Source organism: Myripristis murdjan, chromosome 12 (assembly GCF_902150065.1).
Source record: "Myripristis murdjan chromosome 12, fMyrMur1.1, whole genome shotgun sequence".
Lineage (NCBI taxonomy): Eukaryota > Metazoa > Chordata > Actinopteri > Holocentriformes > Holocentridae > Myripristis > Myripristis murdjan.
In genome coordinates this window covers 7397156-7412799 of record NC_043991.1, presented here as the reverse complement: position 1 = coordinate 7412799, position 15644 = coordinate 7397156, and the positions used below count along the sequence as shown (strand labels likewise).

Below are 15644 nucleotides of genomic sequence, written 5' to 3'. Positions count from 1 at the left end.
TGTCCAAACTGTGCACCCGTATATCGCAGACTTTCAGATCCATGGACTTCACTCTTTTAATCTTGGACCAGTTTAATAATAATGGAAAACCGTATTCATCATGTAAAAACCCAAAAGAAGTAGGATACTGTTGGCCATTCTTTACTTTGTTCTTATATTGGCCCTAATTGCGGTAGTTTTGACTATAGCCATGCTACAATCAATGATCCTTGAGATACTGTATGAAGCAAATAATTAGCTTTTAATGTAGTTGACGCCTACTTTTAGTCATGTGAATCAAAGAGTTATGTTTTTGAGCCCTGCCATCCCTGTGGTTGCCACTCAGAAATTAACATCACATCATTTTCAGGAGCAATCCGTCTCAATTTACTGATGAAATTTACTGATGAGTAAACGGAACAGGCCGCGCGCGTCGGTGTCGTGCTCTTATGAACCCCTCAAAATGTGTCAGGTTTCCTCCGGCTATACAGAACTTCACTTGTCTAGTCGTCTCTAAAAATAACTGTCTGAAAAACCCACAGCGGCAACAGAGAAACTCAGATGTTGCAAAATGCACCGCACGCACTCTGAAGCCCACAGAGGAGTGGACAGACAGTCTGTCTACCTGTCTGTCTGACTGACTGTGTGTCTGACCATCTATCTGTCTGTCTGTCTGACTGTCTGACTGCCTGTCTGTCTGACTGTCTGCCTGTCTGTCTGTCTGTCTGTCTGACTGGCTGTATGTTGTATCGGTACAGTTTGTACAGTTTGTGCTCCAACCTGCCTGCTGTAACCGATGTGGCCACCAGGTGTCTCAGTGAGCCACACGGGTCTAAACCTTGCCTTCATACTGCAGTGTCACTCAATTGTAATGGGTAACACACTCCCTCTGTGCGCATGCGCAGAGTGAGGGGGGGACACGCGTGAATACACACACACACACACACACACACACACACACACGGACACAAACAAACAACACACACATGGATGAAGCACTTTCATATGATTCACACAAATAAAACTGCACCGTAAATGCCTGTGCACATGACCCCCAACACAAACACACATTCCCACACACATTGACATGTGCAAGCATGGGTGCGCAGACACACACACACACACAGACACACACACACACAACAATGGTTTATAGACAGATATAAAGATACATAGAAAAGCACTAACAGGAGCCGCAGCACAATAGCAAGGACAGGTGACTGCAGTGAAACCACATGAATCACACAGAAAAACACCATGTCTGCCCTTGACTCAGTTCTCAGTGTGAAGCCAGTCATATGACTCCAAACAATAGCCTCTTGTGTCTTATTTCTGCCACACACAAAACTGGAAAGACAGAAAGAAAGAAAGAAAGAAAGAAAGAACTGAGAAACTATATCAGCATGAAAAGTTAAATCATCACAGTGTGTGGTATCAGTAGAAAAGCTACAAGAACAGGATACTTACAGGCCTTTACTTGATCAATTACACTGCTATCTTTGAGAAAGCAATGCATAGCAATGCAATACTGTACATTATATCAATACTCATTACCTCGTTAGTTGAAGTGATATAGTGGATGTTGCATGCCCGGACTCCAACACTGATGTAACTAATGACCCTAAAAAAATGTGCAAAATATAAATTTCCTAGTAGCGCAATGGCCATCTATCTCTGTATGTGTCTGTTTGTGTGTGCATGTGTGTGTGAGTGTGTACTTGCATGAATGGCATAACACTGACTGAGGGAGCTGGATGCACAGTGGTAGAGTTTTTATCTGTGTGTAAAAGCTCCTGTCCATTCATTCACCAGCACTCCCACTCATGGCAACCGTCCTTAACAACAGAGTGATACGACAGCAGTGGAGTGAGTATATACAGGATACAGTCATACAGTCAGTCAGAGAAGCTATAAAAGAGACACTGACTGAAAAATGTGGCATTTCAAATTGTGTGTGCTTAGATCTTGTGATGTTGTAAAGGCCTTGAAAGTTTTCTCATTAAATTATATACACCAGGGATCAGCAACCTTAGGCATGTGTGCTACCATTGGCATGCAGTCATTTAACCAATGGCACACTAACAAGAAGTATACAACAAAGGATTTAAAAAAAAATAGATTAGATTTACATTTTTTGATCCCCCAAAGGCTAAACTCAAAATGACACAGCAGCAAGTTAACATCAAAGCCTGAAATACAATAAAAAGGTAGGAATAGGGAATAAAACAGGAATAGGAATAAGGAATAGGAAATGTTGAAGAGCCTTCACATCTGAATGGCAAATTAGCCTTCCTCTTGCACAACCATTGGCCGCTGTTTTATTTAGCTTTATTTGGAGTGATTGATGGTACAACCTCCTCCTCAAATCATGTCGGTCATATCAGTTGGGGCTCAGTAAACGATGACAGCCCTGAGAGCTAAGAAAGCTAAAGTAAAGGTTCAGAGGAGAGAGGCGACTTGTGTACTTTATGCTCTGAAAATGCTGTCTGCCCAACGCCGGGTGTTAAACACCGTTTCGAGACAAAACACGAGAAAAACTTTCAAGGATGAGGCAGACAACACAGAATCCAGGTACAGGAAGCAAGTCAAAGTTGTTGTTTTTTTTGATACTCATCCTCCAATAACAGCACCAATATCCTAAAAGTCTGTTGTTGCTATGCACGTTGCCTGTGGATGGAAGACAATTACAGATCCACTGGAAATTTTGATTATCATGTGGTGTCATAATTGAACTTAAATGTCGATATGGCACACTGATTAACAAGAAAATTTAAAACTGTATCAAAAAGGCTGCTGATTCCTGATATACACAGCATCTCTCTCTCCCTCTCTCTCTCTCTCTCTTTCTCGATCTCTCTCACTCGTTCCCTCCCTGCTGACACATGCACACGCACACATACATAAATGGCCACTGCACGAATGCAACATCTGCAACATGTATCAGTGTAACTAGATAATAAGTATTGATATAATGCTATAATATAATCCACAAGGTCAGATGAACTTTCTCTTTGATCTCCTGCATTGCATAAACAAATCAGTGGCAGCAAGTGGCCCCGGTAACGCAGTCAGCGGAGAAAGCTGCTGACTGGCCGGGGGAATCACAGGAAACACTTTCCTTCTCTTAAAAAGCTGCACCTGGGCCTGAATATATTTGGTAGCTGGGTTAAGGCACACGAGCTCACGATGCATCATGAGGCTTTCCCCACTTACAAAAAATATCACCCAGACCAGCACAGCCTGAAATTTCTCTGGAGAAACGTAAGCAGCACAAGCACCAAGGCTCTGTCACACTGGCCCGCTGCTCTTGTCTATGTGTCCAGCAGCTTTATTTTCATAATTTTCTTAGTAATAAAAACTTCATTGTCCTTATGACTAACTTCACTGAAAGCTGCGTTTCTGTTGGTGACTCTGACCCGGGTCTGAGTTCTGTGTGAAGATGTCGGGAGAGGCCAAATAACCCTGACCCACCTTATAACCGAGGAGAAACACCAGAACTGACCCCGGTGGAAATATGGTCACCATGGTAACATGTGCAAGGTGTGTCTTGGGATAATAGCAACAACAACAAAAAAAAAAAACACTAAACTGCCCTCTACTTAAGATTATGTTCAAAAATATTAATAAAAAAAAAAAAAAAAAATCAAAGATAACTCTAAAAAGACTTTGATTCTGTTCAGGCGGTTTAGTTGACAAAACTAGAAATAATAAACGTATTAACATATCACACAATAATTATCCTCACTCCTGAATAAGATACTGTTTTTTGCAAATCCAACAATATGAAGATGATCAAACTAGGCAAGTGATGGATCAGGTGGATAAGGATAAAGTGGTGTGTGTGTCTGTGGCAGACGTGCTCCTCCGATCCAACCGTGGCTCCAGCTGTTTGCACAGGTAGCCAGATGTTTCTCTTCATTCTTAAGTTGCCAGTAACCCCGTCCTTGTCATTACAAGTTCCAAGAATAACATCCCACCTCCAGCTGTGTGTGTTCGGGACCAAATTGTGCACTCCATTGTATCAGCCTTTAAAGCCGTGCCTGCCGCTATAACAGAGTTGCAGTGCTATTGCTGGCAATTTGTGGCCTTCTGATCCGTCTGTCCCAGGGCACGAGCAATAAGCAGCTTCATGACCTAAAGCAGAGACGCTGCATCTGGCATACCAAATACTGTCATTTTTGGACACCGGCTAGCTTACTAGTCAAGCTTGCTCAATATAACTATGGAGAAACTTGGCATCTTGTGCACCGGTATCTGCTCAGTGGTGGAAGAAATATAAAAATACAAACAAATGTGTGTGAGGACACCTAAAATAAAGGTTATCTGGGGATATACACATGCAGATGAGGACTCCAATGCAAAGGCAGTTGCTTGCAGGAGGATCTGTTTCGGGAATTAATCATGTGTCACTACTGCAAGCGTAGAAACCAAGACACCCAGCGCCTCACATTTCCAACCACCACGCCTTGTGTTCGGTGTTTCTCATTTACACACAGCTCAAAGTATTTTACAGCATAGTTATTACAGCTGGAAATATTTAAAGTTTTGTGCTCAAGGCGTCTTGTGGGTCCTTGTCATTCTGTCTAATCAGCTTGGACTTATTGGTTGCAGTGTTAATCGGTGCAGACAGAGTGTCCGTGTAGTCAAACATAGATGGTCCCGTCCTGAAGAAACATGCAACCGAGGACACCAGATCTACCTCGCTGCTTACAGCCTGCAAGCAAAACCTTTTTTTTTTTTTTTTTTTTTTTTTTTCTGAATGCACACTAAAGAGGAAACTGATGCTGAACTGTGTGCTGGACTGTGAAAAGTTCTACCCTCAGACGGTCCTACACTATTATAAATCATCATTCTGTGTACTCCAGGGGTTATTTTATTACTAAATGTTATTGATTGATTATTTTTTAATGCAACCTACCTCAGGCAACATCTACTTGTACTTCAACTGCTGATTTCCTACATTTCCCAGAATGCCCTTTGACATCCCAAAGTGTTAAGATTCATGTTCACTTTTGTCTTGGAAGATGTCTTCACATGGTGTTACATGGTGTAACAAAAACACAAACACACACACACATACACTCAAAGAATGAAAATGTCTTACTTGATTGGCGGTGTTGATGTCGATTCCGTTCTTGATGTGATCCAGCGCCTTGTCCAGGTTCCCTGAACGGGCCGCACGCAGAAAGCTGGTGGCTGCATCCGCCTGTAATGAGCGGGGGAAAGAGGTGAATTACAGACAGTACAGGAGGAGAGTGGGAGTGAGGAGAAGAGGTGCAAAGAATCTCAGTTTTTGTAGATCGACAGGGTTTTCTGGAGGCGTCAAAACTGAAGATGTGATACTGTTCAGCATCAGAACTCTCTCAACCCATGAACCAGAAGTAATCCCCACTGACAAATTAAAAAAAAAAAAAAAACAGCTAGGGTATACACAACACAAATGCACAACACACTGTGTAAAAAAGACCACTCTGGAGTTGCTGTAAAGTTGCTGTTTTCACTTTGACAGAGCTAGGCTAATGACTCCCATAGACTTCAAGTCTTTATGCTAAGCTAACACAAAATGATACCCATTAGGAGCCGATCCACTGGACGCACAGAGGTGGAAATGGTACCGAACATCTTGTCTCAGTCTGGCTAACTCAGAAAAATGATATTTTGCCCAAAATGCTGGAGCATTCCTTTCAGGCCTCATTAGCCCCTTTCCCCCCCAGCAAGGTTAGCCATGGCTTACTCATTAGTCATAACGCTTCATTTCCCCCAGAGCACAAATAAATCCACTCCTTTCTCATTTTCACGCCTCTATTATGATTACTAAGCTAGTATATGGTGTGATATCGAAAAACAGCGTGTTAGATATATGTAGAGGGTCTGCTGTGGAAAAGAGGCTAGTTTGAGGTTGCACTCAAGTTCCCTAATCAAGTTACCCATCATCCTCTGTCATTATATAGCAAATTCTGCATTACATTTGTCGACTCTCTTGCCTTCTGTAACAAGCTAAAAATGTCTGACTTTCTGCTAAGTGTTGAGCTTCGCCCACTCCGAGCGTTTGGCAGACGTCCACAGCCGAGCGTGCTCCGACACGAGCCTCGCTGTCTGCCCGTCTGATCTCAGAGGAAAGCTCAAGTGGATGGAGTAAATATATGTGTGTTTGCGCGCCCACCTACGGATTTCATTCATCAGCCAATAGTGTAATACGGCTGACCCGCAGACTGAGATGCTTCCTATGCCCTGAGGAAAAAAAATACTACGCAGTGTACTGTGCTCTTGACTCTGCCTCCACTCCTGTCTCAGGCAAAGTGATGTATCTGTTCGAGGTGTTATTCTCAAGTGGGTTCATTATGCTGAATTGCTGAGAGATATGCCTGCCCTTTTCATATAACAGAGACGTTTTTTTTTTTTTCCTCCTTCTTCTTCTTCTTCTTCTTCTTTCCTGGTCTCATCTCATTTCATATCTGTGCTAATGCATCATGAGACGGTGTTATTTGTCCCGGAGAGCCACGCAGTCCATTAGGTTTTATCCAAAAAAACACAACCCCTCACAGTCCACCCTTTTAACTGATAAGTCTCACTTTTCCTCTAAATTATATTCTTGTATCGCTCGTTTTGTTTTCCTTTTGCACCTGTATCTGCTCTCCAGTTTTCTTTTCTCAAAATGTCTAAGGACCCCCCTCTCCCCCCACCCCCACCCATCCTTGGCTATGAAGCTCCTTTGATCTCCTGCTGAGTTAAATCCCATTCTTAGGGGCATAAACAACCCCTTCCCTTTCTTTTCCTTTGACAACACACAGTCTCTCCCTTTCTCCATCCCATATTTCCTCAGCGACTCGGGGTGGACGTGGGGATTTGGAACAGCAGTCAACTTATTTCTGAGAACCACTGTTATGTAAATGCAATGCCTTATTTTGTTAGAATATTGTAAATAAGGCTGATCATATACATATATTACAGTATATTACAGATTTTTAACATTCAGTGTTAGGGTTGATACTTATTATCTCCAAAAGGGAAGACTGCAATAAAAAAAAAAAAAAAAAAAAAAAAAGCTTAACTAATTTTATGTGGACTTTTTTAGTATTTCCTTTAGCACACAGGTGCAGCAGAAATGACAGCACTCCCTCTCAGACACGTTATCCGCTGTATATTATTCAGTCTATAATATGGACATACATGTATTGCTATAGGAGTGAATCAAGTTGCTACAACAAATTCACAGATATTTGACGACTGAACAAGTGAAGAAGCCGGATTTGACTGCCCTTTCAGTCAGACGTGCTTATATTTCCAATTAATTTTCGTTTCTCATTCTTTAATGTAATTTCTTCTATTTCTTCTTCCCACACACATTTCCACACCTCCACACCCACTCCCCTGTGCTTCCCACCACTAAGTGGCAGTCGGAGTGGTAATGCGATCTGTGGAGCATCTCATCTGTCTGCTTTCCGCTCGGCCCTCAGCTTGTTGTGTGAGTGAGAGAAAGAGAGAGAGAGACAGAGCTGATAGAAAGTCAATGTCACTGACAAAAGCCTTTCTAACATAACAACCCATTTGTGCAACTGCTCTTATGAACAAATACATTTTAAACGTGATATGCACCAATTGACAAAGTGGTGCATTGGTTTACAAAATAATAGCCTTCAAGTTGATACAGTCAATGTTTTTTCCCTGTATCTTTCTATACTGGACCAGCAATACACTGTGTACACCGTGTGTGTGTGTGTGTGTGTGTGTGTACATAGCATTGATTGCATGCATCCTTTATGCATGTGTCTCCACAAGGCTCCACACCACTGGCATATAAATCATCTTGCTATGTGCATTTATCCTCCACAGAGTCTACTTGTTGATCAGTACATGAGGGGAGGAGACTGAGTTGATAAATGTGCAGGTCAAGTTTGAGTGTGTGTGTGTGTGTGTGTGTGTGTGTGTGTGTGTGTGTGTCTGCCTGCCCAGGAACCATGAGCCAATCATGTTTTGCAGTTCCTTGCCTGGCTGTGCGACGTGCTGAGAGGCTGAAATCCATTTACCTTCACGCACCCCACTCCCTACACACACACACACACACACACACACACACACACACACACGCACAAAACCAGCCAATCAACCCCGCCTCTCCCCGCTTCCCTACATCCTCCCCACTCTACATGTTGACTGATTAAAACTGCACTGCTGCTCCTACAGTTTCACTTGTTTTTCATTTTAAAGTTTCATGTAGTAATCACAATGTTTTTATTATTGGTTTAATCTCATTTGCACATCACATTGCTCTGTTTTATCGTTGTGTTTTATCACCTAATGCAGCGGAAAGTCACCGGGTTAGATTCCCTAATTGGCAAAATCTTTTTAGAGTATGTAAACACGACCTGCTCGCCTCTCCCTCAGCAACTCCTGTCAAGCTGCTCACGGCTCCAGCTTAGCGATGGATCTCAAAGTAGAGTCCAGGGACCCTCAGAAGGCCTTGTGGGATTTACACGAGGTCCACAGCAAATCCCTACAATTTCCTTTAAGCATATGTATGAGATTGATTCACAGGTTTGACTCTCAGCTGCATTTCAGTGTCTCTCCATGTGCATGCAGTGGGAACAGCTATACAATTTATTACTAAACCAACAAAAAAAAAAAAAAATCATAAAATGCCTGTTGTTTAAAATCTGTGTGAACTGGGGGTTTTCAGCAACAAAACATTTGAGAACATCTTCCTGCCATGCAAATAAGAAATGAATTAATTAAGGCCGCAAAAGACACAGAAACTGATTATCGTGCTGACTGGAAACCGTGCATGGTGACAAAATGATCTGATGGTGCGAGATGTTGTGTCATTTTATTAAAGGCCAAGTCAAATTAAAAGAGACCATTCAGTTTGATATGCCAGTGTGTAGCATGTTTTCTGCTGTTTAAACAAATTCACACAAAGATACACACTGATCTCTACATTCAGTAATTTTTTTTTTTTTTTTTTTTGCTGTTGTTGTCATTGAAACTGAAGGGATTACATGCTATATTTAAGACTGGCCAGTATGAACAAAATCAAATATCACAAATTGTTTGATTGAATACCTTAATATCAATATGACTACTGACGCTTTCACAAAATATATACATAATTACATTTTTGATAAACAATCATTAGTCATGTGGAGATGATGGACAAACAGGCAGAGACAAATAATACAACATGATGTCTGATAACTTCAGCAAATCACAGATGATATCTAGTCTGATATCACAATATCGATACAATATTGATATATTGCCCAGCCCTCGCTGTATTGATTGCCGCTGATCTGGTAATTTGATGGTGATGCAAAGTATTAAATTTAATGCATTTTCATTGCAGGTTTAGAGCATCATTTATCGCAGTCTTTGAGTTTGCGTGGATGTATGTGACTCCCACCACACTGCGCCTCCTCCCGTGCGGTTTACTGCATTAGCACATAATCCTACTGCATTTGTATGGCATCTTATCGAGCACATGGAGGGAGGGACACATTTTCATCGACCGTATCTGTGGAAGATCCTCGTGGCCTCTGTGCTTATCTGTCTTGACAGATGAACGGGCTCTCGAAGCACAGGCGAGCGGCTGAGTGGTTGTTTCAGGGTATAAGAGACTTGAGACTGTAACCATTACGTCAGCGGCGCTCAGATTCCTGCAACAGTTTGGAAAATGTACCCAGTGTTTTCAAAAACGACTGTCGCAGTGCCCTCGAGCAAGGCAATTAACCTCCATTTGCTCTCGAGATGGCCCACAGGGGAAGCTGTTGCACTGGACGGCTCTCCAATGCCACCATGCGACTGTGAAGCAGCAATAATAAATAAAAGACTGAAACAAAAATAAAATAAAAGTATGTGTGCATATGTCTGTGTGTTGCACAAGATTATAGCTGCAATATGTTTTTTTTTTCTCTTCTAAGGAAAGAAGAGTTTGAGTTTTTTCACTTTCACGCCCATAGTTAACAACTGAAGAAATATATATATAAGATTGTACATCATAAAAATATAAAAAAGCACATAAATCTACACACACCCTACAGTGCGGATCGGGATGCATATGTTTGTCCAAACTTGACCCGAGCCTTAGATTTTGCTGGTCCTCCATCACCAGGTTACATTTACTGCCTGAAATTGCCTACGTGTTGCCTTCAGTGTCATCATGTAAACTCCACCACTACACATGAAGCTGCCCAGACCAGACAGCAGGTCCATAGTTTTTCACTAAAACATAATTTCTAAATATTTGTCCGAACCCGGGTCGGGTATCCACACTCTCATACACACATGCATATACATACATATACATATGCATATACACCCATATACACACGTACAACCATGCATGTGTTTAAAATGCCATAAAACAGCAATATACAACACAAACACACTAAAAAAAAAGAAACAAACAAACATAAGAAACAAACATATCCCTCTTTTGTTCTATTCAGTGAGGCTAAACCATATAAAACTCAACATCATGTTCATAATTTTAACTGGAAACAGGACAATTTGTGATGTTTGAGAATTTTTTTTTGTATAGCAAAATTTCAAAACTGCATGGTTATGAATGTAAAATTAAAGCTGCTTTCCATTGACATTTTGAGATTGTCAGCCAACAGCAAGGCTATGTGCTGCGGAGTGACTTCCTTTACTCCTGGATGCTATATTGAGGCAAAGCTCCATGTGAAGAATCGTCAGAGCTAAAAAAGACCGAGGTGACTCCACGGTGAAAGTCAAACATGACTTTGGTTCCATGCCAAGAGTGTGACAAGGTCTTACTGACATTAACACACCGCACATAGGCTACACCATGACAGTGAGCACACAGAGCAGTCCATAAAGACCAGCGCATGACTGAATTTCTGACACGCTTGCATGAAAAATGTACCGTAACATAAATGAACACACACATATTACAGAGAAGAGCACATCCCACCACTGCAGAGCACAACGTACACAGAAACAGCACCGGGAAAGCAGAACAAGACTAGAAATTTGCCAGCCAGCCAGGACAACAACAACACTAAAAATCCTCCTGAACGCAGCGCCAGAGAAGCCACAGGCAACATGAAACTGAGAGGAAATATCAAAGAAGCAACAGCAAAACAAAACCACCACCATCACACTGCAAAAAGTCTGTCTAACAAGTCATTTAACCGTTTTTTTGGGAGGGAAATCTGCCATTCGGGTGAGATCATTTTAGCCTAATACATCTGAATTTGTTCAAAAATATAATTTTATCTAAGTGCCATCATCTTGGAGCAGCTGGAGGATCCTGCCTTACTTCAAGACATTTTTTTAAGTTGTTCGGGATCCTGGTTTCTCGCAATTTTGTGAAACGAGTAAAATGTCTTTAAAATTCAGATATGGCCCTCAAGCACAAAAAGCGAGAGACACATCCTCACCGCTAAAGTACTGACATATGTGACGTGGAAATAACACAGTGTATTATTATGTAATATCTTCCCCTTCGACTCTGATGACCCAGGTTCAATTCCCAACCCATTCCAGTTAGTTTTAATGAGATTATATAACCATGACTAAATGTTACCTTAACTTAACAAAACTGTACTTGCTTAAATGTAACCATGAGCCAATGTTTTACATGACAATCAGGTAAAAATGCAAAATTTTGTGCCGTTGTCACAAAAAAACAACATTTAGATAGTTGTGCTTGTTATAAGAAAATCTTTAAAATAATTTAGAAACACTACCGGAAGATAGTATATATTCCTGTTTTTAAGAAATATTAGAGATTAAGGCTAATTACAAGACTGACAGACAAGGTCATGTAAGATTTTTTGCAATGTATAAAATGACATACTCACACACATACATACACACACACACACCACTGCAGCTGCTATAGAGAACCCACAGAAAGTACACAGGGTATGCACAAAGATGCATCATGTCTCCTCTTTCATGAAAAAGCCACATTACCCGAGTGTCAGCCGATCGGTCAGAGCCCACACTACTGACCTGATGGACAAGGCAGCGCTGAGCCACATGAGCCTAGAAGACAACACACACACACACACACGGGCAAAACACCAAGACAAGGCTTAATGTTAATGGGAGAGACATACAAGCAGAGAAATGCAAGGGAAAACACACACACATACACAAATAAGCTGTGAGCTGATGATATGAAACATGATGATCCTTGAAATTACAGTCGTACAGATGCAACTCTTGATTCAGAAACTGTCTTCATCACTTACTATTCGATGTGCAGGTCAAACGTTGGAGTTACAAGTGTATCGCTATGTTTTCAAGACTTAGGAAACAGAAAACTCCAGCCCAGTCCCAAGGAAATTTTTTTTTTGTTTCTGCAAACCAAGGATATGTTGAAACATACGTTGATTCTGCAGACTGGGGTGCGAATCCAATGTCAAGTAAAAGCCATGTTTGTTTTTAGCTAATGTTGTCAAGGTAATGTTAGTCAACATTAGCTAATGTTTCTTAATGTTGACCATGACTTTTTCCCTAACTTTAACTACGACGATGAATGGAGTCCTAACCCTAACCATGACCTTTTCCTAACCTTAAACCAAGTAGTTTTGGTCGCATTTGAAAACACACAAATATAGCACGGCAAAACCATGACAACTTGAAAACAATGAAAACCGCGGAAATGTGTGTTACTTCAAGCTTCGCCGTCCAGAATAGGATGCAAAGTTGATATCTAACGAGTTAACAGTCTCGTGACGCTGATGCCGGCCTCACCACATCGGCTATAAGTCTCAATGATGATATGCAACAAATTTATGGTTAAGAAACATCAACATTTCATCATATTTGTTGGTTTGCAGAAAGATAAAATGTTTATGGCATGTCACATTTTATTGTGGTGAACAGGACTGAACACCACAAAAACACTGCGTCTCACACACACATGAAATGGTTAATGGCTTGTTAATGAAAGACACATACAGTACTCATTACACACATATGGACTAATTGTCTATTATAGCTGTTTAACTTATTATACTATGACTGATGCTTGTGGAGGGGCAGATACCAGTTAGAGAAGGCAAGAGAAGGTAATCTCAAGTAAAAATAAAATATCAAACATACATATATCAAACATGCATACATGACAAACTGTTAAAGCTTTTAGAAAAAGGTCAGCATCATAAATGGGAATGAGAGCATTTTGCACAGGATATAATCTTTAAGCCCACACATTACATAACCACTGATACATGAAATGTCCATCATGTCCTGAAGTGCTCTTTCACACTGAATGTGGCATCCTGCTGGCCTGGTGTCATGTGTGTGTATCGACATGCAATGGCTTTTTTAACTTATATTCAATGTGTTTAAGCACCAAGGCCACTAACACACACCCTGGTGTATTTATTACACTTGCTGTAGTGGCTCTGTTTGTGACAAAGCCTTTTATTGTGAATGAGGTGCTGGGACAATATCCGCACGCTCGCCCACACAAATGAAAATCATATGAGCATGTGTTCAAACAACAAAACACACACACACACTACACATGAAAATGCTGCAGCAGCGTAAGAATACTGAAGCGCTCTTTCTAACAACAAAGAAATGTTAAACCCCGGATTCCAGCGGCGACAGAAAAAAAAAAAGCAGATCAAACAACTGTGGATAATTAGCCGTTTATTTAAAGACCAGCTTGTATGGAGGTTTTAATTTTAATCCTGCCTCCTGCTTTTTGTTTGCATGGCTCATGGTGCAGGTGCATAGGTGACCAGAATTATTTTGTTCATTTTTGTCCCCTTTTCCCTTGCCTGACACATTTCCCCTCCATTGTGGCCATGCACACACACACACACACACACCTTTTGATCCAAGCCATGTGATGAGTTAACACACGCTTAAATGAATGCAGCACCACGATCCAGGCACACTTCATACCTCAAAAATAGAGAAAATTATGAGCTGTTGTTGACGTAAACCTTTTGTCTGTGTATGTGACTAAGAAAATACCAAAATAGAAAGAACGCAGGCCGTGGTAGGTCGGCTGAACAGCGGTGCATGCAACAATAAATGTATTTCTGAAAATCCGACATGATTACCGCTAGCGATCATATAGTTCTGAATAATTCCACTGATACAAGTGTAGATTCGCTTTTATAACCCAGTTCCATATTCAGAAGAAAATGCTAAGTGGGCATGTTTTAGATGAGATGAGATTATTTGATATTAGATTAGACTGATTTAATTGTGCATGGTAGTATTTGGTTTTGGCTTCCCCCACATACACTTGCCTTATTCTCCTCCATGATATAAGATCAGGATTATGGGGGGAAATATGCAGAAATTCAATCCCTGCCTTGGGAGCATTTGGTGGTCTTGTGTGGGGCTCGGCTGACACAAGTCATCGGCAGCACAGTGGTTAAGTGTACTTATTGTAGTGACAGGGCCTGTCACTTCTGATTTGGAGGGGAGTCCTTGTGTCACTTCAAGTTGAGAGTTTTTTCTCACTGCCTGACGTGCATCTCACACACAGCCAAGGTACATATAGAACTTATTTTTCGTCACGGAGGATGAAGCAAGAATTCGTTTACTAAGGATTCTGGTCAAATATAAAACATTCAGAAAGGGAATATGACTGATATGCAGGCGTGCTGCACAGATATACAATCTGATCTGTTATTTGTTACTCTACTACTAAATACTGGCTCTTAAATGGTTCCTCAAAATGCTCTGTGGTTCTACAAAGAACCATCACCAGTTGAAGAACTGCTTTATTATCACTATTATTATCGTTATTATTATTATTGTTATTATTACTAGTTATTTGGTGGTGGCGGCATGAAATTAGGACTGCAACTAACAATTATTTTCATTATGGATTAATCTGCAGATTATTTTCTCCATAAATGGATTAATATCTTGGTCTATAAACCATCAGAAAACAGTGAAAAATGTCCGTCACAGCTGATATTTGTAATTCCTCGACTGGAACCCAATGACGGAAAAGGGAACGTTGAGAAACGCCCGACAACATGCTCATATTGTTTTTCAACTTGCCCAGAATTACCGTATTGACCCGAATAAAAGACGACCCTGATTTTAAGACGACCCCTCTTTTTCAAGACCCTTTTTTGGAAAAATACTTTTTATATGGACATTCTGCCAGGAGCGGACTTACCATTAGGCAAAACTAGGCGGTGGCCTAGGGCCCCAAGTTCCTGAGGGCCCCATAAAACTCCTCATACACTTATGGTTAATACAGTTATTACTTATTTGCGCACATTAATTATGTTTTTGATTAAAATACTTTTGCTAAAATGCCAGCAGAATGCTTATCGTATTATGTGTGTCTTGGGGCCCCTGTTTTGTGTGTTGTCCTCTCATCTCAGAGGGCCCCATGCCTGCCTTTGCCTTGGGTCCCAAATTTCTTAAATCTGCCACTGCATTCTGCAACACCAGCCCATGCTAACTTTAAACTCAGTGCGGGGTATTTTGAGCTCTGTGGCAACTTCAGGTGCTTTTTGCTGCATCACAGCCCTCGTAACGGGCAGTCCTTCACTACGTTTCTCATTCACAAAATTGCACACCCTCCTGTCAGTCTCGTTGAATCGACCAGTTTTTGGACCACGAAAAGCCCTTCTCTGGCTGTGGGCATTTTTTTTTTTTTTTTAGCTCTTCTTTCTGAGACCGCCACCGTCTCACATTGCACTCAGAGC

General features: G+C 41.2%; 1 protein-coding gene across 1 annotated transcript in view; it reads right to left on the bottom strand.

Moving 5' to 3' along the window:
* Positions 1–15644, bottom strand: part of ank1b (ankyrin 1, erythrocytic b) — a 109308-nt gene that overhangs the window by 53169 nt on the left and 40495 nt on the right. Inside the window, exons 2-3 of the mRNA XM_030065578.1 lie at positions 11917–11988; positions 5084–5185 (exon numbers count right to left, since the gene is read on the bottom strand). Coding sequence (XP_029921438.1) covers positions 5084–5185; positions 11917–11988 — 174 coding nt within the window. The remainder of the gene's footprint in view (positions 1–5083; positions 5186–11916; positions 11989–15644) is intronic.